This window comes from Oncorhynchus clarkii, chromosome 17 (assembly GCF_045791955.1).
Source record: "Oncorhynchus clarkii lewisi isolate Uvic-CL-2024 chromosome 17, UVic_Ocla_1.0, whole genome shotgun sequence".
In the NCBI taxonomy this organism is placed as follows: Eukaryota; Metazoa; Chordata; class Actinopteri; order Salmoniformes; family Salmonidae; genus Oncorhynchus; species Oncorhynchus clarkii.
Window position 1 is genome coordinate 10,510,220 of NC_092163.1, and position 23,792 is coordinate 10,534,011.

The 23,792-nt window shown below is 49.5% G+C and overlaps 2 protein-coding genes across 2 annotated transcripts in view; both read left to right on the top strand.

Moving 5' to 3' along the window:
- The window catches only part of LOC139370238 (coiled-coil and C2 domain-containing protein 1A-like), a 40,441-nt gene extending 36,044 nt beyond the window's left edge, over nt 1-4,397 (top strand). The window contains exons 27-28 of the mRNA XM_071109594.1: nt 3,019-3,087; nt 3,672-4,397. Coding sequence (XP_070965695.1) covers nt 3,019-3,051 — 33 coding nt within the window. The 3' untranslated portion in view covers nt 3,052-3,087; nt 3,672-4,397. The remainder of the gene's footprint in view (nt 1-3,018; nt 3,088-3,671) is intronic.
- A 5,568-nt stretch (nt 4,398-9,965) lies between these two features.
- On the top strand, nt 9,966-21,404 carry LOC139369561 (methylthioribose-1-phosphate isomerase-like). The gene is made up of 6 exons (XM_071108805.1): nt 9,966-10,283; nt 12,183-12,406; nt 12,966-13,135; nt 17,302-17,478; nt 18,432-18,656; nt 20,071-21,404. Exons 1-6 carry the CDS (start codon nt 10,152-10,154, stop codon nt 20,202-20,204), a joined length of 1,062 nt encoding a protein of 353 aa, XP_070964906.1. The 5' UTR covers nt 9,966-10,151; the 3' UTR covers nt 20,205-21,404.
- The last annotated feature ends 2,388 nt before the right edge of the window (nt 21,405-23,792 follow it).

A 23,792-nucleotide genomic window follows, 5' to 3' on the forward strand; every position in this document is an offset into this window, starting at 1 on the left:
CTCCTACAGACAGTGTTAGGTACACCACCTCGTACACCAACATGGTCAGCTCCTACAGACAGTGTTGGGTATACCGACATGGTCAGCTCCTACAGACAGTGTTGGGTACACCACCTCGTACACCAACATGGTCAGCTCCTACAGACAGTGTTAGGTACACCACCTCGTACACCGACATGGTCAGCTCCTACAGACAGTGTTAGGTACACCACCTCGTACACCGACATGGTCAGCTCCTACAGACAGTGTTAGGTACACCACCTCGTACACCAACATGGTCAGCTCCTACAGACAGTGTTGGGTATACCGGCATGGTCAGCTCCTACAGACAGTGTTGGGTACACCACCTCGTACACCGACATGGTCAGCTCCTACAGACAGTGTTGGGTACACCACCTCGTACACCGACATGGTCAGCTCCTACAGACAGTGTTAGGTACACCACCTCGTACACCGACATGGTCAGCTCCTACAGACAGTGTTGGGTACACCAACATGGTCAGCTCCTACAGACAGTGTTAGGTACACCACCTCGTACACCGACATGGTCAGCTCCTACAGACAGTGTTAGGTACACCACCTCGTACACCAACATGGTCAGCTCCTACAGACAGTGTTAGGTACACCACCTCGTACACCAACATGGTCAGCTCCTACAGACAGTGTTAGGTACACCGACATGGTCAGCTCCTACAGACAGTGTTAGGTACACCAACATGGTCAGCTCCTACAGACAGTGTTAGGTACATAAGCTCGTACACCGACATGGTCAGCTCCTACAGACAGTGTTAGGTACACCACCTCGTACACCGACATGGTCAGCTCCTACAGACAGTGTTAGGTACACCACCTCGTACACCAACATGGTCAGCTCCTACAGACAGTGTTAGGTACATAAGCTCGTACACCGACATGGTCAGCTCCTACAGACAGTGTTAGGTACACCACCTCGTACACCGACATGGTCAGCTCCTACAGACAGTGTTGGGTACACCACCTCGTACACCAACATGGTCAGCTCCTACAGACAGTGTTGGGTACACCACCTCGCACACCGACATGGTCAGCTCATACAGACAGTGTAATGGTGGGGGGATCCATGGCCCCATCCTGCCTGGTGTCAACGGTACAGACTGGAGGTGTAATGGTGGGGGGATCCATGGCCCCATCCTGCCTGGTGTCAACGGTACAGACTGGCGTTGTAATGGTGGGGGGATCCATGGCCCCATCCTGCCTGGTGTCAACGGTACAGACTGGAGGTGTAATGGTGGGGGGATCCATGGCCCCATCCTGCCTGGTGTCAACGGTACAGACTGGGGGTGGGGGTGTAATGGTGGGGGGATCCATGGCCCCATCCTGCCTGGTGTCAACGGTACAGACTGGGGGTGTAATGGTGGGGGGATCCATGGCCCCATCCTGCCTGGTGTCAATGGTACAGACTGGGGGTGGGGGGAATGTCTTCCTGTCACACGTTAGCAACGATTCCACACCCCAAAGAATTTAGGCTGTTCTGGCGGCAAAGGGGGGTCTGACCTGGTACTAGATGGATATACCCAATAATCTGTACATATGAGTGTATATATGACTGTATGTTTACACAGGCAGCCCAATTCTGATCTTTTGACCTTTTATTGGCAAAAAATCTGATCTGACTGGTCAAAATAAAAATACAAAAAAGACCAATTAGTGTCAATAGATCAGAACTGACTGCCTGTTTAAACAGCCTGTATTCATCGGACCACATTGTGTATACGAGCACCAGGTGATGTGTAATATCATTTAGTTTGAATTGTATCTGACACCTACCCCTTGCCCTCCTCTCTCCCCATCTCCTTCTCTCCCTCACCTCCTCTCATTTCCTCCCTCACCTCCTCTCCTATCCTCCCTCATCTCCTTTCCTCTCTCCCCATCTCCTTTCCTCCCTCACCTCCTCTCATTTCCTTCCTCACCTCCTCTCATTTCCTCCCTCACCTCCTCTCTCACCTCCTTTCCTCTCTCCCCATCTCCTTTCCTCCCTCACCTCCTCTCATTTCCTCCCTCACCTCCTCTCATTTCCTCCCTCCCTCACCTCCTCTTCTTTCCTTTCCTTTCCTCTCTCACCTCTCCTTTCCTTCCTCACCTCCACTACTTTCCTCTCTCACCTCTCCTTTCCTTCCTCACCTCCACTACTTTCCTCTCACCTCTCCTATCCTCCCTCACCTCACCTCCTTTCCTTCCTCACCTCCACTCCTTTCCTCCCTCACCTCCACTCCTTTCCTCCCTCACCTCCACTCCTTTCCTCCCTCACCTCCTTTCCTTCCTCACCTCCACTCCTTTCCTCCCTCACCTCCACTCCTTTCCTCCCTCACCTCTCCTTTCCTTCCTCACCTCCACTCCTTTCCTTCCTCACCTCCACTCCTTTCCTTCCTCACCTCCACTCCTTTCCTCCCTCACCTCCACTCCTTTCCTCGCTCACCTCTCCTTTCCTCCCTTACCTCTCCTTTCCTTCCTCACCTCCTCTCATTTCCTTCCTCACCTCCTCTTATTTCCTCCCTCACCTCCTCTCTCACCTCCTTTCCTCTCACCTCTCCTATCCTCCCTCACCTCACCTCCTTTCCTTCCTCACCTCCACTCCTTTCCTCCCTCTCCTCCACTCCTTTCCTCCCTCACCTCCACTCCTTTCCTCCCTCACCACTCCTTTCCTTCCTCACCTCCACTCCTTTCTTTCCTCACCTCCACTTCTTTCCTCCCTCACCTCTCCTTTCCTTCCTCACCTCCACTCCTTTCCTCCCTCACCTCTCCTTTCCTCCCTCACCTCCACTCCTTTCCTTCCTCACCTCCACTCCTTCCTTCCCTGCCTCACCTCTCCCTCTCTCTTTCTCTCATCTCCACTCCTTCTCTCCCCGTCTCTTCTCACTCCCCTTCTCCTCTCTCTCCCCATCTCATTTTTTCCTCCTCTCCCCCCCCCCCCTCTCTCTCTCTCTCTCTCTCTCTCTCTCTCTCTCTCTCCCTCTCTCTCTCTCTCTCTCCATTCGTCAGTTGGAATCTCTCAAGAGGAAACGCCTGGTCTGAGAAGAGGAGGACAGAGGGACTGGAGAGTTGGCTGGAGTACTGTTATGTTACTCACACACACACACACAGCCAATCACCTTCAACATCCTCCTGCCGCTCCTCTGCTCCTCTCTGCCTCCTCCACTAATGCTCTTCATTTTACTTTGTATTGTCATTCATTCAATCAGTTAGGAAGAAGAACCCGTTTGAATAAAACAGGCCTGCCTCCCAAATGGCACCCTATTCCCTATATAGTGCACTACTTTAGACCTGGGCCCATAGGGACTAATATAGGGAATAGGGCACCATTGAGATACACGGCAGAATGGGATCCTGTGGGATTGTTAGTGACATGAAGACAGAATGCAGGGCAGGACAGAGAAAGGCTTATTTTCACTTGAAAACAAAAACACTACCGATTATTACCAAAACCCTGCCGCCTTCACTATAGTCTTTAAAGTCCTTCAATGGCTCTCTCTCTCTCTCTCTGTTCAGAGTGGTGTGTGTAACTACTGTTCTCCGCATTGTGTGTGTGTGTGTGTGTGTGTGTGCGTGCGTGCGTGCGTGCGTGCGTGCGTGCGTGCGTGCGTGTGCGCGATGTTAATGAGCTTAATCTAATCTGTCTGCTCCACTATTCCCAGATTACTGTAATATGACCCGTTTGGTGCCGTGTGATATGGGGACTACACGGAAACGGGAACTATATCCCATAATGAGGGATTAGCTAACACTGGTGTCGCCATGGAGACGTCTCATTCAGGGAAGTGAGGAGAGGAGGTACCCCAGGGGTTAAATTGAAGAGGACAGGATTAGAATTCGTGCAGAACAGACCAGTAGCTGTAAAACCCACGGGATTATCTTTGAACTGGGATAGAGGTTCTCTATTCATTGTAATGCTATGGTACGGAGTCTGGGAGCCCGTTTAAAAGGACCCTTCTTATAGGACCATATTTAGCCTATTGTGATGTCATCAATTAGGCTTGCGTCATGTCACTATGACGTCATCAGTTAGAATGTTCAAAGGACTGCGTCATCACCACATTGTGAAGTCATCAGTTAGAGGGTGTGGTCCTCTGTTCAGACGTTGCTGACGCCAGATCTTACGTCGCCTGGATAAAGCACGATGAGTAAACTGTCACTATAACCTGAATCAGAACCTGAAGCAGATACAGTATGTGACTTCACCCGTGTCCAAGCTGGCCTGATGTCGGCCCCAAATCCTACAGGGATCCTCTAAGAATGAGAAGAAGAGGCTTCAGTGCACTTCCTGTTCCTCGTTCCGAATGTCATGGGCAGGAAATGCGCGTTTTACTTACTGACTTCCAGACAGGCAGAGAGAGGGACAGATGGGCAGAGAGAAGGGGAGACAGACAGGCAGAGAGAGGGACAGACGGGCAGAGAGAGGGGCAGACAGACAGGCAGAGCTTGTCAGAGGGGACACTGTTTAGTCAGTGTGGTTTGGTCGTGGTGGGCCGGGGACCACAGCTGCCTATAGTGTTGAAGTCAGACCCTTTTCTCAGATTTTGGGTAGAGAAAGGAGGTCTCCTCCTCTACACCTCTATAGACCCAGGCACCCTGAGGTCTCCTCCTCTACCCCTCTATAGACCCAGACACCCTGAGGTCTCCTCCTCTACCCCTCTATAGACCCAGACACCCTGAGGTCTCCTCCTCTACACCTCTATAGACCCAGACACCCTGAGGTCTCCTCCTCTACCCCTCTATAGACCCAGACACCCTGAGGTCTCCTCCTCTACCCCTCTATATACCCAGATACCCTGAGGTCTCCTCCTGTACCCCTCTATAGACCCAGACACCCTGAGGTCTCCTCCTCTACCCCTCTATAGACCCAGACACCCTGAGGTCTCCTCCTCTACCCCTCTATGTACCCAGACACCCTGAGGTCTCCTCTACCCCTCTATATACCCAGACACCCTGAGGTCTCCTCCTCTACCCCTCTATAGACCCAGACACCCTGAGGTCTCCTCCTCTACACCTCTATAGACCCAGACACCCTGAGGTCTCCTCCTCTACCCCTCTATAGACCCAGACACCCTGAGGTCTCCTCCTCTACACCTCTATAGACCCAGACACCCTGAGGTCTCCTCCTCTACCCCTCTATAGACCGACACCCTGAGGTCTCCTCCTCTACCCCTCTATATACCCAGACACCCTGAGGTCTCCTCCTCTACCCCTCTATATACCCAGACACCCTGAGGTCTCCTCCTCTACCCCTCTATAGACCCAGACACCCTGAGGTCTCCTCCTCTACCCCTCTATATACCCAGACACCCTGAGGTCTCCTCCTCTACCCCTCTATAGACCGACACCCTGAGGTCTCCTCCTCTACCCCTCTATATACCCCAGACACCCTGAGGTCTCCTCCTGTACCCCTCTATAGACCCAGACACCCTGAGGTCTCCTCCTCTACCCCTCTATAGACCGACACCCTGAGGTCTCCTCCTCTACCCCTCTATATACCCAGACACCCTGAGGTCTCCTCCTGTACCCCTCTATAGACCGACACCCTGAGGTCTCCTCCTCTACCCCTCTATATACCCAGACAACCTGAGGTCTCCTCCTCTACCCCTCTATAGACCCAGACACCCTGAGGTCTCCTCCTCTACCCCTTTATATACCCAGACACCCTGAGGTCTCCTCCTGTACCCCTCTATAGACCCAGACACCCCGGGGTCTCCTCCTGTACCCCTCTATAGACCCAGACACCCTGAGGTCTCCTCCTGTACCCCCTATCGGTCTCTCTCTCTCTACACTACAACAGTAATTGAGTAGCCTACTGTAGTGGGATCTGTCTCTGTATCCACAGCATCTGAGTTGGAGTGCTGATCCAGGATCAGGTTCCAACCTGTCCATATAATTTGATTCATTATGAGCTAAAAGGCTAAACTGATCCTACATTAAGACATCACTCCATACTAGATCTACTCTGATAAGCTTTGAGGCCGAGTCCCCCAGTCCTGGTGGCTAAACTGATATTAGATCAGCACTGCTGCTCTGAGAAGCTTTGTGGATACAGGCCCAGTCCTGGTGGCTAAACTGATCCTAGATCAGCACTGCTGCTCTGAGAAACTTTGTGGATACAGGCCCAGTCCCCCAGGCCTGGTGGCTAAACTGATCCTAGATCAGCACTGCTGCTCTGAGCTTTGTGGAAACAGGCCCAGTCCCCCAGGCCTGGTGGCTAAACTGATCCTAGATCAGCACTGCTGCTCTGAGCTTTGTGGATACAGGCCCAGTCCCCCAGTCCTGGTGGCTAAACTGATCCTAGATCAGCACTGCTGCTCTGAGCTTTGTGGATACAGGCCCAGTCCCCCAGGCCTGGTGGCTAAACTGATCCCAGATCAGCACTGCTGCTCTGAGCTTTGTGGATACAGGCCCAGTCCCCCAGGCCTGGTGGCTAAACTGATCCTAGATCAGCACTGCTGCTCTGAGCTTTGTGGATACAGGCCCAGTCCCCCAGTCCTGGTGGCTAAACTGATCCTAGATCAGCACTGCTGCTCTGAGCTTTGTGGATACAGGCCCAGTCCCCCAGGCCTGGTGGCTAAACTGATCCTAGATCAGCACTGCTGCTCTGAGCTTTGTGGATACAGGCCCAGTCCCCCAGGCCTGGTGGCTAAACTGATCCCAGATCAGCACTGCTGCTCTGAGCTTTGTGGATACAGGCCCAGTCCCCCAGTCCTGGTGGCTAAACTGATCCCAGATCAGCACTGCTGCTCTGAGCTTTGTGGATACAGGCCCAGTCCCCCAGTCCTGGTGGCTAAACTGATCCCAGATCAGCACTGCTGCTCTGAGCTTTGTGGATACAGGCCCAGTCCCCCAGGCCTGGTGGCTAAACTGATCCTAGATCAGCACTGCTGCTCTGAGCTTTGTGGATACAGGCCCAGTCCCCCAGTCCTGGTGGCTAAACTGATCCTAGATCAGCACTGCTGCTCTGAGCTTTGTGGATACAGGCCCAGTCCCCCAGGCCTGGTGGCTAAACTGATCCTAGATCAGCACTGCTGCTCTGAGCTTTGTGGATACAGGCCCAGTCCCCCAGGCCTGGTGGCTAAACTGATCCCAGATCAGCACTGCTGCTCTGAGCTTTGTGGATACAGGCCCAGTCCCCCAGTCCTGGTGGCTAAACTGATCCCAGATCAGCACTGCTGCTCTGAGCTTTGTGGATACAGGCCCAGTCCCCCAGGCCTGGTGGCTAAACTGATCCTAGATCAGCACTGCTGCTCTGAGCTTTGTGGATACAGGCCCAGTCCCCCAGGCCTGGTGGCTAAACTGATCCCAGATCAGCACCGTTTTTTGTTTTGTTTGTTTTGTTTGTTGAAAACATGTTTCCATTGTTGGCAATCAGTCAGTAGAGACCTGTTAATATTATATATACAGCATTGACTATGGCTCTATTTTTAAATGAAGAACGTGTGTGAGTCCAAAGGTGAATGAACTATTAACTGGCATTATAATGATGTGGTCAAATGTCTTGGGAGGGGAATCATGGTTGGATTAAAATACCAGAATGAATTAAGCCTGAATATTGTGTTTCATTTATTTGTGTGTGTGTGAGTGTGTGTGTGAGAGAGAGAGAGTGTGTGAGAGAGAGAGAGAGTGTGTGAGAGAGAGAGAGTGAGAGTGAGTGTGTGAGAGGGAGAGTGAGAGAGAGTGGGAGTGGGAGTGAGAGAGAGTGTGTGAGAGTGAGAGTGAGAGTGAGAGTGAGAGAGAGAGTGAGAGAGAGTGAGTGAGAGAGTGAGTGAGAGAGAGAGCGAGTGTGTGAGAGAGAGAGAGTGTGTGAGAGAGAGTGTGAGTGAGAGAGAGTGAGAGAGAGTGTGAGTGAGAGAGAGTGAGAGAGAGTGTGAGTGAGAGTGAGAGCGAGTGTGAGAGAGAGAGAGAGAGTGAGAGAGAGTGTGTGTGAGAGAGAGTGTGAGTGAGAGAGAGAGTGAGAGAGAGTGTGAGTGAGAGAGGGAATAATTGATGAAATAGCGATGGTGTTATTGTCTACATCATCTCTCTAGACTGACTATAGTATATAGCTCAGTATACAGCTAGTCAAGTCTCTATAGACTATAAATCAGTATACCGCTCCAGGGAGGACTATAGTACAGTCTATACAGAGAGGACTATAGTGCAGTCTATACTGAGAGGACTATAGTGCAGTCTTTACAGAGGGCTATAGTAGTCTGCAGAGAGGGCTATAGTACAGTCTAGAGAGAGGACTATAGTAGTCTGCAGAGGGCTATAGTACAGTCTATACAGAGAGGACTATAGTGCAGTCTATACAGAGAGGACTATAGTACAGTCTAGAGAGAGGACTATAGTACAGTCTATACAGAGAGGGCTATAGTACAGTCTTTACAGAGGGCTATAGTAGTCTGCAGAGGACTATAGTACAGTCTATATAGAGGACTATAGTACAGTCTATACAGAGAGGACTATAGTACAGTCTATACAGAGGACTATAGTACAGTCTATATAGAGGACTATAGTACAGTCTATACAGAGGACTATAGTACAGTCTATACAGAGGGGACTAGAGTACAGTCTATACAGAGAGGACTATAGTACAGTCTATACAGAGGGCTATAGTAGTCTGCAGAGAGGGCTATAGTACAGTCTAGAGAGAGGACTATAGTACAGTCTATACAGAGGACTATAGTAGTCTGCAGAGGGCTTTAGTAGTCTATACAGAGAGGACTATAGTACAGTCTATACAGAGAGGACTATAGTACAGTCTATACAGAGAGGGCTATAGTACAGTCTAGAGAGAGGACTATAGTACAGTCTATACAGAGGACTATAGTAGTCTGCAGAGGGCTTTAGTAGTCTATACTGAGAGGACTATAGTACAGTCTATACAGAGGACTATAGTACAGTCTAGAGAGAGGACTATAGTAGTCTGCAGAGGGCTATAGTACAGTCTATACAGAGAGGACTATAGTACAGTCTATACAGAGAGGACTATAGTACAGTCTATACAGAGGACTATAGTACAGTCTATACAGAGAGGACTATAGTACAGTCTATACAGAGAGGACTATAGTACAGTCTATACAGAGAGGACTATAGTACAGTCTATACAGAGAGGACTATAGTACAGTCTATACAGAGGGGACTATAGTACAGTCTATACAGAGAGGACTATAGTACAGTCTATACAGAGGGCTATAGTAGTCTGCAGAGAGGGCTATAGTACAGTCTATACAGAGAGGACTATAGTACAGTCTATACAGAGGGCTATAGTAGTCTGCAGAGAGGGCTATAGTACAGTCTTTACAGAGGGCTATAGTAGTCTGCAGAGAGGGCTATAGTACAGTCTATACAGAGGACTATAGTAGTCTGCAGAGAGGGCTATAGTACAGTCTATACAGAGGACTATAGTACAGTCTATACAGAGGGCTATAGTACAGTCTATACAGAGGACTATAGTAGTCTGCAGAGGGCTATAATACAGTCTATACAGAGAGGACTATAGTCGTCTGCAGAGAGGGCTATAGTACAGTCTAGAGAGAGGTTTATTATGTTGTATATAGCTCAGACTCACTATAGCGCCAGTCTAGTCTGTACAGTATAATCTGTCTAGCTCTATATCTGCAGAGAGAGGACTAGACAATGGCTTCAGTATGTGTTCCTTCGTTCTCCCTAAACCCCGAGATGAGAGGGGGCTGCAGCCTGCTCCGTTGTTGAAGGGTAAGAAAGAGCACCCGCTCAACTCCTCCAGTTACGCTAATACATTTGATCTACGTGTCTACAAACAAAACAGAGGGCAGAGAGAAGAGGGGGGGAAGAGAGAAGAGGGGGAGAAGAGAGAAGAGGGGGGAGGGGGAAGAGAGAAGAGGGGAGAAGGGAGAAGAGAGCAGGCCTGTCACCGCCGAAAAAGAGCGCGCGAGAGGTGGGCGTGGACAAAGTTCGGAAAGGCAGGGTCGGTTTCCTGCCGGGTTAAGCACGTGGTTCCGTATGTGTGTCAGACAGAGGTTTTCTGAGCTCCCCCTCTCTTTTTCCTACCCAGGCAGTTAATATTCATTTTCCAGCACTTTTATCCTCTACCAACTCACGACGATTCGAAACGACAACCGGGAGGAGTGTGTGTGTGTGTTGTGCCATCCGATCCATCTCGTTCGCGGGTCATGACGCTCGAGGCGATCCGTTACCGGGCCGGGTCTCTGCAGATTCTTAACCAGCTGCTCCTACCGCAGGAGACTGTGTTCGACGAGGTCCGCACAGTGCAGGACGGCTATGAAGCGATCAAGTCCATGAAGGTAAGAAATTTCACTCTCTGTCTTCTCCCTCGTTCGTTTCCTGTCCGATTCCACGCTCACTACGTGTCACCTCCCCGTGTGTGTGTTTCTAGTTAGCAGTGTTTCCACCACAGTGTGTGTAGCTATGCTGACTACGGGTGTCTTTGTGTCAGACAGGGTGGATATTCAGTGTGAGCTGTGCACCCTGTCCTCGGTTCTGTCACAGAGCATATCAGGGCGGTGTTGTGCGAAGGGCTCGTGGCCTGTGACAGGCTCTTTGTTGAAGTCCAGGGCCTGTGTGTTTTGACCGTCCCTGCTATTTCCACCGATTACTACTGTCCGCAGCGCCGTATTGCATGGAATAGAAGCCCCGGTGTGGACGCTCGGGGTTAGATCACACACACAGTGTGTCACTCGTTCGTTTTTACCGGCCCGGTTTCTCAATTTAACGTGATCCTAAGCGACAATGGATCCAAATATTTATTTACCGTTTAACGTTAACCCGTGCCACCGACAAAACCACCGTGCCAGGTATCCGCACCCACCCATGAAAACGCCCACCCCCTTCGCTCCCTTTATCTTGCTCTCACTGTAAAGATTGTCTATGCATTATTAATGACCGATTCCCGGGGTTTTGTTCGCTCCTGCAGTCGGTGCCTCTGCCGCTTGTTGACTCCTTTTATTAGTGTTTGGCGACGGCTTTTATCAGAGCGGTTCTGATGAGGAGAGGTGTTTTGTTGATCCTCAAATAGACTAGTTCTCTTATCTTTTTATTCTTCATAATAAACCTCCTTCCATTTGAAACAGACACCCTCTCTTCATCTCCCTCTTTGTCTCTCTCTCTCACACACACACACACACACACTGAGATACTCTCCATCTGAGCATCAGTCCAACTTCAGACCTGTGATGGAACGCCTCTTAAACAGTATGATGTCGTCATGGTGATAGTAATGGTAGTGTCTCTGGGGATGGATGTTACCAAGCTGCCGCTGATCTCACACACTGGTGACGTCACACACCACTACTCACTGTCCTGCTGTCTGTGTGTCCTGACTATCGCCCTGCTTTGTGTCGGCAGGTAGCCTAGTGGTTAGAGGGTTGGGCGTGTGTGTACAGTCCTGTCTGGTGTTGCCTGCATACGGTCCTGTCTGGTGTTGTCTGCATACGGTCCTGTCTGGTGTTGTCTGCATACGGTCCTGTCTGGTGTTGTCTGCATACGGTCCTGTCTGGTGTTGCCTGCATACGGTCCTCTCTGGTATTGTCTGCATACGGTCCTGTCTGGTGTTGTCTGCATACGGTCCTGTCTGGTATTGTCTGCATACGGTCCTGTCTGGTATTGTCTGCATACGGTCCTGTCTGGTGTTGTCTGCATACGGTCCTGTCTGGTGTTGTCTGCATACGGTCCTGTCTGGTGTTGTCTGCATACGGTCCTGTCTGGTGTTGTCTGCATACGGTCCTGTCTGGTATTGTCTGCATACGGTCCTGTCTGGTGTTGTCTGCATACGGTCCTGTCTGGTGTTGTCTGCATACGGTCCTGTCTGCATACGGTCCTGTCTGGTGTTGTCTGCATACGGTCCTGTCTGGTAGTGTCTGCATACGGTCCTGTCTGGTAGTGTGGGGGTTCCAGCAGGCGAGGAGAGATGGGAGGAGACAGGTGTATGATAAAGACCAATGAGAGAGTTCGATAGACACACAGGTCCTCCCCCTCTGGTTTCCCTGGAGGATTACAAGAAATGTTCAAAGGCTCAATTCCAATATGATGTCTGGTTCCCCCTCCATTCCTTCTCCATTCCCCTCCATTCCTTCTCCCCCTCCATTCCTTCTCCCCCTCCATTCCTTCTCCATCCCCCTCCATTCCTTCTCCCCCTCCATTCCTTCTCCATTCCTTCTCCCCCTCCATTCCTTCTCCTCCTCCAGGTACGAGGGGCTCCTGCCATCGCCATCGTAGGCTGTCTGAGCCTGGCAGTGGAGCTGCGCGCAGGTGCCGGGGGCAACGACCCCGTGACCTTCATCCGGGAGTCTCTGTGTCACCTGACTTCTGCAAGACCCACGGCCGTCAATATGGGCCGGGCCGCCCGAGAACTGATGGAGTTTGCCGAGAACGAGAGCATGGAGAAAAACCCAGAACAACTCACAGAGAGGTATGGAGAGAGGGATGGGTGGAGATGGAGGGAGGGATGGATGTAGAGATGGAGAGAGGGATGGGTGGAGAGAGATGGAGGGAGGGAGGGATGGATGTAGAGATGGAGAGAGGGATGGATGTAGAGATGGAGAGAGAGGGTGGGATGAATGTAGAGAGAGAGGGATGGATGTAGGGAGAGAGCGAGGGGGAGACCCAGAGAGAGAGAGAGAGAGAGAGGGAGACCCAGAGAGCGAGAGGGAGACCCAGAGAGCGAGAGGGAGACCCAGAGAGCGAAAGGGAGACTCAGAGAGCGAGAGGGAGACCCAGAGAGGGAGAGGGAGACCCAGAGCGAGAGAGGGAGACCCAGAGCGAGAGAGGGAGACCCAGAGCGAGAGAGGGAGACCCAGAGCGAGAGAGGGAGACCCAGAGCGAGAGAGGGAGACCCAGAGAGAGAGAGGGAAACCAGACAGTCAGAACATGAAAGTGGACTAAACTAAAGAGTAGATCAGAAGTTGAAAAGGGAAGACTGCTTTATGACAGACACACTCCCTCTCCTCTAATCCCCGCCCATTCTGCAGTGTGATTGGCTGGATCGAGGACATGCTGGAGCGGGATGTCAATGACAACAAGAAGATCGGTAACTACGGAGCTCAGCACATCCTGTCTGGTGTTCCCCGAGACTCTGTCACTATCTTAACTCACTGCAACACCGGGTCACTGGCCACGGCAGGATACGGCACCGCACTGGGTAAGACAGAGAGTCTCCGAGGTCTAGTACTAGACTATAACCAGTGCGTCTCTGTGCTCTAGTACCAGACTATAACCAGTGTGTCTGTGCTCTAGTACCAGACTATAACCAGTGTGTCTCTGTGCTCTAGTACTAGACTATAACCAGTGTCTCTGTGCTCTAGTACCAGACTATAACCAGTGTGTCTGTGCTCTAGTACCAGACTATAACCAGTGTGTCTCTGTGCTCTAGTGCCAGACTATAACCAGTGTGTGTCTGTGCTCTAGTACTAGACTATAACCAGTGTGTCTCTGTGCTCTAGTACTAGACTATAACCAGTGTCTCTGTGCTCTAGTACCAGACTATAACCAGAGAGTCTCCGAGGTCTAGTACCAGACTATAACCAGTGTGTCTCTGTGCTCTAGTACCAGACTATAACCAGGGTCTCTGCTCTAGTACCAGACTATAACCAGGGTCTCTGCTCTAGTACCAGACTATAACCAGGGTCTCTGTGCTCTAGTACCAGACTATAACCAGGGTCTCTGTGCTCTAGTACTAGACTATAACCAGGGTCTCTGCTCTAGTACTAGACTATAACCAGTGTGTCTCTGTGCTCTAGTACTAGACTATAACCAGTGTGTCTCTGTGCTCTTGTACCAGACTATAACCAGTGTGTCTCTGTGCTCTAGTACTAGACTATAACCAGTGTGTCCCTGTGCTCTAGTACTAGACTATAACCAGTGTCTCTGTGCTCTAGTACTAGACTATAACCAGGGTCTCTGTGCTCTAGTACTAGACTATAACCAGGGTCTCTGTGCTCTAGTACTAGACTATAACCAGAGTGTATCTGTGCTCTAGTACTAGACTATAACCAGTGTGTATCTGTGCTCTAGTACTAGACTATAACCAGTGTGTATCTGTGCTCTAGTACCAGACTATAACCAGTGTGTCTCTGTGCTCTAGTACTAGACTATAACCAGTGTGTCTCTGTGCTCTAGTACCAGACTATAACCAGTGTCTCTGTGCTCTAGTACTAGACTATAACCAGTGTGTCTCTGTGCTCTAGTACCAGACTATAACCAGTGTGTCTGTGCTCTAGTACTAGACTATAACCAGTGTGTCTCTGTGCTCTAGTACCAGACTATAACCAGTGTCTCTGTGCTCTAGTACTAGACTATAACCAGTGTGTCTCTGTGCTCTAGTACCAGACTATAACCAGTGTTTCTGTGCTCTAGTACCAGACTATAACCAGAGAGTCTCTGTGCTCTAGTACCAGACTATAACCAGTGTGTCTCTGTGCTCTAGTACTAGACTATAACCAGTGTGTCTCTGTGCTCTAGTACCAGACTATAACCAGTGTGTCTGTGTGCTCTAGTACCAGACTATACCCAGTGTGTCTCTGTGCTCTAGTACTAGACTATAACCAGTGTCTCTGTGCTCTAGTACTAGACTATAACCAGGGTCTCTGTGCTCTAGTACTAGACTATAACCAGGGTCTCTGTGCTCTAGTACTAGACTATAACCAGTGTGTCTCTGTGCTCTAGTACTAGACTATAACCAGTGTGTCTCTGTGCTCTAGTACTAGACTATAACCAGTGTGTATCTGTGCTCTAGTACTAAACTATAACCAGTGTGTCTCTGTGCTCTAGTACTAGACTATAACCAGTGTGTATCTGTGCTCTAGTACTAGACTATAACCAGTGTGTATCTGTGCTCTAGGACCAGACTATAACCAGTGTGTCTCTGTGCTCTAGTACTAGACTATAACCAGTGTGTCTCTGTGCTCTAGTACCAGACTATAACCAGTGTCTCTGTGCTCTAGTACTAGACTATAACCAGTGTCTCTGTGCTCTAGTACTAGACTATAACCAGTTTGTCTCTGTGCTCTAGTACCAGACTATAACCAGTGTGTCTGTGCTCTAGTACCAGACTATAACCAGAGAGTCTCTGTGCTCTAGTACCAGACTATAACCAGTGTGTCTCTGTGCTCTAGTACCAGACTATAACCAGTGTGTCTTTGTGCTCTAGTACCAGACTATAACCAGTGTGTCTCTGTGCTCTAGTACCAGACTATAACCAGTGTGTATCTGTGCTCTAGTACCAGACTATAACCGGGGTCTCTGTGCTCTAGTACTAGACTATAACCAGTGTGTATCTGTGCTCTAGTACCAGACTATAACCAGTGTGTATCTGTGCTCTAGTACCAGACTATAACCAGGGTCTCTGTGCTCTAGTACTAGACTATAACCAGTGTGTATCTGTGCTCTAGTACTAGACTATAACCAGTGTGCATCTGTGCTCTAGTACCAGACTATAACCAGTGTGTATCTGTGCTCTAGTACTAGACTATAACCAGTGTGTCTCTGTGCTCTAGTACTAGACTATAACCAGTGTGTCTCTGTGCTCTAGTACCAGACTATAACCAGTGTGTGTGTCTCTGTGCTCTAGTACTAGACTATAACCAGTGTGTCTCTGTGCTCTAGTACTAGACTATAACCAGTGTGTCTCTGTGCTCTAGTACCAGACTATAACCAGTGTGTGTGTCTCTGTGCTCTAGTACTAGACTATAACCAGTGTGTCTCTGTGCTCTAGTACCAGACTATAACCAGTGTGTCTCTGTGCTCTAGTACTAGACTATAACCAGTGTGTCTCTGTGCTCTAGTACTAGACTATAACCAGTGTGTCTCTGTGCTCTAGTACCAGACTATAACCAGTGTGTCTCTGTGCTCTAGTACTAGACTATAACCAGTGTGTCTCTGTGCTCTAGTACCAGACTATAACCAGTGTGTCTCTGTGCTCTAGTACTAGACTATAACCAGTGTGTCTCTGTGCTCTAGTACCAGAATATAACCAGTGTGTCTCTGTGCTCTAGTACCAGACTATAACCAGTGTCTCCATGCTCTAGTACCAGACTATAACCAGTGTGTCTTTGTGCTCTAGTACTAGACTATAACCAGTGTGTCTCTGTGCTCTAGTAGCAGACTATAACCAGTGTGTGTGTCTCCAGGTGTGGTGCGTTCCCTCCATGCTCTAGTAGCAGACTATAACCAGTGTGTGTGTCTCCAGGTGTGGTGCGTTCCCTCCATGCTCTAGTAGCAGACTATAACCAGTGTGTGTGTCTCCAGGTGTGGTGCGTTCCCTCCATGCTCTAGTAGCAGACTATAACCAGTGTGTGTGTCTCCAGGTGTGGTGCGTTCCCTCCATGCTCTAGTAGCAGACTATAACCAGTGTGTGTGTCTCCAGGTGTGGTGCGTTCTCTCCATGCTCTAGTAGCAGACTATAACCAGTGTGTGTGTCTCCAGGTGTGGTGCGTTCCCTCCATGCTCTAGTAGCAGACTATAACCAGTGTGTGTGTCTCCAGGTGTGGTGCGTTCCCTCCATGCTCTAGTAGCAGACTATAACCAGTGTGTGTGTCTCCAGGTGTGGTGCGTTCCCTCCATGCTCTAGTAGCAGACTATAACCAGTGTGTGTGTCTCCAGGTGTGGTGCGTTCCCTCCATGCTCTAGTAGCAGACTATAACCAGTGTGTGTGTCTCCAGGTGTGGTGCGTTCCCTCCATGCTCTAGTAGCAGACTATAACCAGTGTGTGTGTCTCCAGGTGTGGTGCGTTCCCTCCATGCTCTAGTAGCAGACTATAACCAGTGTGTGTGTCTCCAGGTGTGGTGCGTTCCCTCCATGCTCTAGTAGCAGACTATAACCAGTGTGTGTGTCTCCAGGTGTGGTGCGTTCCCTCCATGCTCTAGTAGCAGACTATAACCAGTGTGTGTGTCTCCAGGTGTGGTGCGTTCCCTCCATGCTCTAGTAGCAGACTATAACCAGTGTGTGTGTCTCCAGGTGTGGTGCGTTCTCTCCATGCTCTAGTAGCAGACTATAACCAGTGTGTGTGTCTCCAGGTGTGGTGCGTTCCCTCCATGCTCTAGTAGCAGACTATAACCAGTGTGTGTGTCTCCAGGTGTGGTGCGTTCCCTCCATGCTCTAGTAGCAGACTATAACCAGTGTGTGTGTCTCCAGGTGTGGTGCGTTCCCTCCATGCTCTAGTAGCAGACTATAACCAGTGTGTGTGTCTCCAGGTGTGGTGCGTTCTCTCCATGCTCTAGTAGCAGACTATAACCAGTGTGTGTGTCTCCAGGTGTGGTGCGTTCCCTCCATGCTCTAGTAGCAGACTATAACCAGTGTGTGTGTCTCCAGGTGTGGTGCGTTCCCTCCATGCTCTCGGCAGACTGAAGCGGATGTATTGTACAGAGACCAGACCCTATAACCAAGGGGCCAGACTGACAGCCTATGAGGCCGTGGCTGAAGGTTTCCCTGCTACTCTCATCACAGACAGCATGGCTGCACTCACCATGAGAGAGAAGAGCATCACAGGTATACACAGTCTGTCTGCCTGCCTGTCTGCCTGCCTGTCTAACTGACTGACTGCCTGTCTGACTGCCTGTCTGTCTGACTTTACTCTCTTCTTCTCCTTCTCCAATAACTGCTCTGGTTTGATGTTCTATCCATCTCTTATCACTATGCTGTTATTTATTCTCTCTCTCTGTCTACCCCTTCCCTCTCTTCCTCTCTCTCTCTCTCTCTGTCTCTCTCTCTCTTCCTCTCTTCCTCTCTCTCTCTCTCTCTGTCTCTCTCTCTTCCTCTCTCTCTCTCTCTCTGTCTATCCCTTCCCTCTCTTCCTCTCTCTCTCTGTCTATCCCTTTCCTCTCTCTCTCTCTCTCTCTCTCTCTCTCTCTGTCTATCCCTTTCCTCTCTCTCTCTCTCTCTCTCTCTGTCTATCCCTTCTCTCTCTTCCTCTCTCTCTGTCTATCCCTTCTCTCTCTCTCTCTCTCTCTCTGTCTATCCCTTCTCTCTCTTCCTCTCTCTCTGTCTATCCCTTCTCTCTCTCTCTCTCTCTCTGTCTATCCCTTTCCTCTCTCTCTCTCTCTCTCTGTCTATCCCTTCTCTCTCTCTCTCTCTCTCTCTCTGTCTATCCCTTCTCTCTCTTCCTCTCTCTCTGTCTACCCCTTCTCTCTCTCTCTCTCTGTCTATCCCTTCTCTCTCTTCCTCTCTCTCTGTCTACCCCTTCTCTCTCTCTCTCTCTCTCTGTCTATCCCTTCCCTCTCTTCCTCTCTCTCTCTCTCTGTCTATCCCTTCCCTTTCTTCCTCTCTCTCTCTCTGTCTATCCCTTCCCTCTCTTCCTCTCGCTCTCTCTCTGTCTACCCCTTCCCTCTCTTCCTCTCTCTCTGTCTACCCCTTCCCTCTCTTCCTCTCTCTCTCTGTCTATCCCTTCTCTCTCTTCCTCTCTCTCTGTCTACCCCTTCCCTCTCTTCCTCTCCCCGTCTCAGCTGTTGTCGTAGGGGCGGACAGGGTGGTTGCTAACGGTGACACGGCCAACAAAATCGGCACGTACCAGTTGGCCATCGCCGCAAAGCACCATGGGATCCCGTTCTACGTGGCAGCGCCCAGCACGTCATGTGACCTGAGTCTGGAGAGCGGCCGGCACATTGTCATCGAGGAGCGCCCCGCCGAGGAACTCACCAGCATCAACGGAGTACCCATCGCTGCCCCAGGTGTGTGTGTGTGTGTGGGAGTGGAAGTGGGTGTGTGTGTGTGTAGGGGTGGAAGTGGGTGTGTGTGCGATGACAGAAGACAGACCATGCGTTAATGAGGTGTGGAGAAGCTAGGTGGTGACAGAGAGCGGGAGACAATGGCAGAGGGAGAAACAGACAGATTGATAGAAACATGGTGATAGAGCTGGGGAGAGAGATATAACAGTGTAGTGGTAGAGCTATAACAGTGTAGTGGGAGAGAGATATAACAGCGTAGTGGTAGAGAGATAACAGCGTAGTGGTAGAGATATAACAGTGTAGTGGTAGAGATATAACAGTGTAGTGGTAGAGATATAACAGTGTAGTGGTAGAGATATAACAGTGTAGTGGTAGAGAGATAACAGTGTAGTGGTAGAGAGATAACAGTGTAGTGGTAGAGAGAACAGCGTAGTGGTAGAGATATAACAGTGTAGTGGTAGAGATATAACAGTGTAGTCCCTGGTAGAGATATAACAGTGTAGTGGTAGAGATGTAACAGTGTAGTGGTAGAGATAGAACAGTGTAGTGGTAGAGATATAACAGTGTAGTGGTAGAGATGTAACAGTGTAGTGGTAGAGATGTAACAGTGTAGTGGTAGAGATGTAACAGTGTAGTGGTAGAGATGTAACAGTGTAGTGGTAGAGATATAACAGTGTAGTCCCTGGTAGAGATATAACAGTGTAGTGGTAGAGATGTAACAGTGTAGTGGTAGAGATGTAACAGTGTAGTGGTAGAGATGTAACAGTGTAGTGGTAGAGATAGAACAGTGTAGTGGTAGAGATGTAACAGTGTAGTGGTAGAGATGTAACAGTGTAGTGGTAGAGATGTAACAGTGTAGTGGTAGAGATGTAACAGTGTAGTGGTAGAGATAGAACAGTGTAGTGGTAGAGATAGAACAGTGTAGTGGTAGAGATAGAACAGTGTAGTGGTAGAGATATAACAGTGTAGTGGTAGAGATAGAACAGTGTAGTGGTAGAGATAGAACAGTGTAGTGGTAGAGATAGAACAGTGTAGTGGTAGAGATATAACAGTCCCTGGTAGACAGACAGAGGGAACGGTGTATTCTCTGGAGAATGTACCGGAGCTGATTGACTTGTGACACGTGTCTCTAATTAAAGAACTAGAAGAGGAGCTCTGTGACATCACAGTAATTATATTATCCTCTCCTTTAATGGAGACGCTGTTCCCCGGGGTGTTCCTGCTCTCTCTCTCCTTCTCTTCCCTCCCTTTACACCCTCACTCTACCATGATTTACCTCCCTTCCTTCTCCCCTCTCTTCCTCTGTCGCTCTCTACCGTCTCACTCTCTCCCTAACCCCCCACCCCCTAATTTATCTTGCTCTCTGTCCCTTCCCCCGTCCATCTCCCTCTGTCTACCCTCCTCTCTCCCTCTCCAGGTATTGATGTGTGGAACCCGGCGTTTGACGTGACCCCCCACCAGCTGATAACGGGGGGCATCATCACAGAGCTGGGGGTGTTTCTGCCCTCGGAGCTGCAGGCAGCACTCACCGGCCGTCTCACTGCCCTGTAGACGGCGCTATCACCACCCGCTGGCCGCCGTGCGCTACTGCACCTTAATGTTCCTGCTCTCACTCTCTCATACGACTTCCACGTCCTCACACACACAGCTGATGTGGAAGTCTAGTTTTGTTACATTTACACACACACAGTCAGTGTTCTACAAACTCACACGTTTTACGGTCTCACACACACACATCAACGCAGGAACTCAGACACACACATCCAACCCACTCCTGTCTCTCCCTCTCTCTCCTCTCTGGTCTCTCCTGTGTTCATCTCCTGTCTCTATCCTCTCTCTGGTCTCTCCTCTCTCTGGTCTCTCCTGTCCCTCCCTCTCTCTCCTCTCTCTGGTCTCTCCTGTCCCTCCCTCTCTCCTCTCTCTGGTCTCTCCTCTCTCTGGTCTCTCCTCTCTCTGGTCTCTCCTCTCTCTGGTCTCCTCTCTCTGGTCTCTCCTCTCTCTGGTCTCCTCTCTCTCTGGTCTCTCCTCTCTCTGGTCTCCTCTCTCTGGTCTCTCCTCTCTCTCGTCTCCTCTCTCTGGTCTCTCCTGTGTTCATCTCCTGTCACCGACAGAACGAACCAGTCTCCTTCAGAAGAACTGGCCTATACTACATCCTAATCAGATTCAGAGTTCTCCAAACAATGTTAGGAATGAAAAATGTAACAGTTACACCCAATCACAATATTATATATTCACATGTAGTTTTCTCTGAAAAAGTGTTTTATAGAAATGTGAGTTTAAGAAAATTGATAGCCCATGATGACACTTGATTTCTGAAAATACATTGTTGAGTCTCAAATAGCACCTTATTCCCTTTATAGTGCACTATTACAACCCATAGGCTCTAGCCAAAAGTAGTGCACTATATAGGGAACAGGGCTCTGTGCCAAAAGTAGTGCACTATATAGGGAACAGGGCTCTGTGCCAAAAGTAGTGCACTATATAGGGAACAGGGCTCTGGTCTAAAGTAGTGCACTATATAGGGAATAGGGTTCTGTGCCAAAAGTAGTGCACTATATAGGGAACAGGGCTCTGTGCCAAAAGTTGTGCACTATATAGGGAACAGGGTTCTGGTCTAAAGTAGTGCACTATATAGGGAACAGGGCTCTGTGCCAAAAGAAGTGCACTATATAGGGAACAGGGCTCTGTGCCAAAAGTAGTGCACTATATAGGGAACAGGGCTCTGGTCTAAAGTAGTGCACTATATAGGGAACAGGGCTCTGGTCTAAAGTAGTGCACTGCATAGGGAATAGGGCTCTGGTCTAAAGTAGTGCACTGCATAGGGAATAGGGCTCTGGTCTAAAGTAGTGCACTGCATAGGGAATAGGGCTCTGGTCTAAAGTAGTGCACTGCATAGGGAATAGGGCTCTGGTCTAAAGTAGTGCACTATATAGGGAACAGGGCTCTGGTCTAAAGTAGTGCACTGCATAGGGAACAGGGCTCTGGTCTAAAGTAGTGCACTGCATAGGGAATAGGGCTCTGGTCTAAAGTAGTGCACTGCATAGGGAACAGGGCTCTGGTCTAAAGTAGTGCACTGCATAGGGAATAGGGCTCTGGTCTAAAGTAGTGCACTGCATAGGGAACAGGGCTCTGGTCTAAAGTAGTGCACTGCATAGGGAATAGGGTCCTGGTCTAAAGTAGTGCACTATATAGGGAATAGGGCTCTGGTCTAAAGTAGTGCACTATATAGGGAATAGGGCTCTGGTCTAAAGTAGTGCACTGCATAGGGAATAGGGCTCTGGTCTAAAGTAGTGCACTATATAGGGAATAGGGCTCTGGTCTAAAGTAGTGCACTATATAGGGAATAGGGCTCTGATCTAAAGTAGTGCACTGCATAGGGAATAGGGTCCTGGTCTAAAGTAGTGCACTATATAGGGAATAGGGCTCTGGTCTAAAGTAGTGCACTATATAGGGAATAGGGCTCTGGTCTAAAGTAGTGCACTATATAGGGAATAGGGCTCTGGTCTAAAGTAGTGCACTGCATAGGGAACAGGGCTCTGGTCTAAAGTAGTGCACTGCATAGGGAATAGGGCTCTGGTCTAAAGTAGTGCACTGCATAGGGAACAGGGCTCTGGTCTAAAGTAGTGCACTGCATAGGGAATAGGGTCCTGGTCTAAAGTAGTGCACTATATAGGGAATAGGGCTCTGGTCTAAAGTAGTGCACTATATAGGGAATAGGGCTCTGGTCTAAAGTAGTGCACTGCATAGGGAATAGGGCTCTGGTCTAAAGTAGTGCACTATATAGGGAATAGGGCTCTGGTCTAAAGTAGTGCACTATATAGGGAATAGGGCTCTGATCTAAAGTAGTGCACTGCAAAGGGAATAGGGTCCTGGTCTAAAGTAGTGCACTATATAGGGAATAGGGCTCTGGTCTAAAGTAGTGCACTATATAGGGAATAGGGCTCTGATCTAAAGTAGTGCACTGCATAGGGAATAGGGCTCTGGTCTAAAGTAGTGCACTGCATAGGGAATAGGGCTCTGGTCTAAAGTAGTGCACTGCATAGGGAATAGGGCTCTGGTCTAAAGTAGTGCACTGCATAGGGAATAGGGCTCTGGTCTAAAGTAGTGTACTATATAGGGAATAGGGCTCTGGTCTAAAGTAGTGCACTGCATAGGGAATAGGGCTCTGGTCTAAAGTAGTGTACTATATAGGGAATAGGGCTCTGGTCTAAAGTAGTGCACTGCATAGGGAATAGGGCTCTGGTCTAAAGTAGTGCACTGCATAGGGAATAGGGCTCTGGTCTAAAGTAGTGCACTGCATAGGGAATAGGGCTCTGGTCTAAAGTAGTGCACTATATAGGGAATAGGGGGTCATATGAGACACAACCATTACCAAAGCAACTGAAATTAAAACTATTCAAACCAAAACAAAGCCAGTTGATATTATCTAGAGCAAACCTCTTTAGTCAGCTGATGTGTATAACTTGTGGCTACCTCCCTATACCTCACATAATGTCTGTACCTCGCTGGTCCAATCTGTACCGTATCGTCCCCTACCCCCAGGGTTATCAAACCTCTCCTCAGACGTTTCACAATTCTGTTGTAGCCCTGAACTAGGTCGTCTGATTCACCTGGTCGAGGGCTTGATGATTAGTTGGATCAGGTGAGCTAGCTGTGGACCTGGGTCCCTGAGGAGAGGTTTAAAAACCACCGCCCTACTGTGTACCATATCAAACTACGCAGAAACACTATATATACACTCAACACCAATCTCCGTGTTATTAGGCCTGGACAACAAGCAAAATAAACCCTTTTTTCTCTTGGCCCGAGATGGAACTCTCGGCTTTAAACAACAATTGAACGGAATGTTGATGTTTGTTCTAAAGATTGTATTTCTATGATGTACTGAATGTCACAGGGGCCCTGCACTGCTCAATGCCTTGCACCACCGCTCACACGCAGGACAGGACAGGACACGACAGGACAGGACAGGACGCGACGAGACGAGACACGACACGACAGGCAGGCATCCCTACATGGTGCACTGCTCAATGCCTTCCAGCACCAGCACCACCGCTCACACACAGGACAGGACACGACAGGACAGGACGCGACGAGACGAGACACGACACGACAGGCAGGCATCCCTACATGGTGCAC

What these genes read in the sequence shown, in the direction of transcription:
- LOC139369561 (XM_071108805.1), top strand. Translation starts at nt 10,152, where the DNA reads ATGACGCTCGAGGCGATCCGTTACCGGGCCGGGTCTCTGCAGATTCTT. An exon ending in AGGATACGGCACCGCACTGG is followed by an intron (nt 13,136 to 17,301) that starts GTAAGACAGAGA and finishes GTGTGTCTCCAG; the next exon opens with GTGTGGTGCGTTCCCTCCAT. An exon ending in AGTACCCATCGCTGCCCCAG is followed by an intron (nt 18,657 to 20,070) that starts GTGTGTGTGTGT and finishes CTCCCTCTCCAG; the next exon opens with GTATTGATGTGTGGAACCCG.